Source organism: Odontomachus brunneus, unplaced genomic scaffold, assembly GCF_010583005.1.
Source record: "Odontomachus brunneus isolate Ranch 3 - 2012 unplaced genomic scaffold, Obru_v1 Obru_scaffold_153, whole genome shotgun sequence".
NCBI classification, from domain to species: Eukaryota; Metazoa; Arthropoda; class Insecta; order Hymenoptera; family Formicidae; genus Odontomachus; species Odontomachus brunneus.
In genome coordinates, this window is record NW_022639603.1 from 296,899 (window position 1) to 297,132 (window position 234).

General features: G+C 33.8%; 1 protein-coding gene across 1 annotated transcript in view; it reads right to left on the reverse strand.

The window, feature by feature from the left end:
* Positions 1-9: 9 nt before the first annotated feature.
* Positions 10-234, reverse strand: part of LOC116850716 — a 1,115-nt gene continuing 890 nt past the window's right edge. Inside the window, exon 2 of the mRNA XM_032829321.1 lies at positions 10-182. Within this exon, the coding sequence (XP_032685212.1) occupies positions 10-182 (173 nt within the window). The remainder of the gene's footprint in view (positions 183-234) is intronic.

Genomic DNA, 234 nt, shown 5'->3' on the forward strand with positions numbered 1-234 from the left:
ATCGCATGGTTAACAAAATGGTGTACATTTCGGTGGTATTATAGATAAGTTACACGTTGGAAGTCCATTTTCATCCGTAAATTTTAATTGATGTAAGATGGAAGATGTTTGACCACCCCATGAATCAATAATATACAAAAATGGTTCCGTTTTAACATAAGGCTGTATAATATTATCCAAAACTTCTTCGTATGTGTTCCTCTGCAGTTTTCCAGATTTTGTGGAAGTGACATA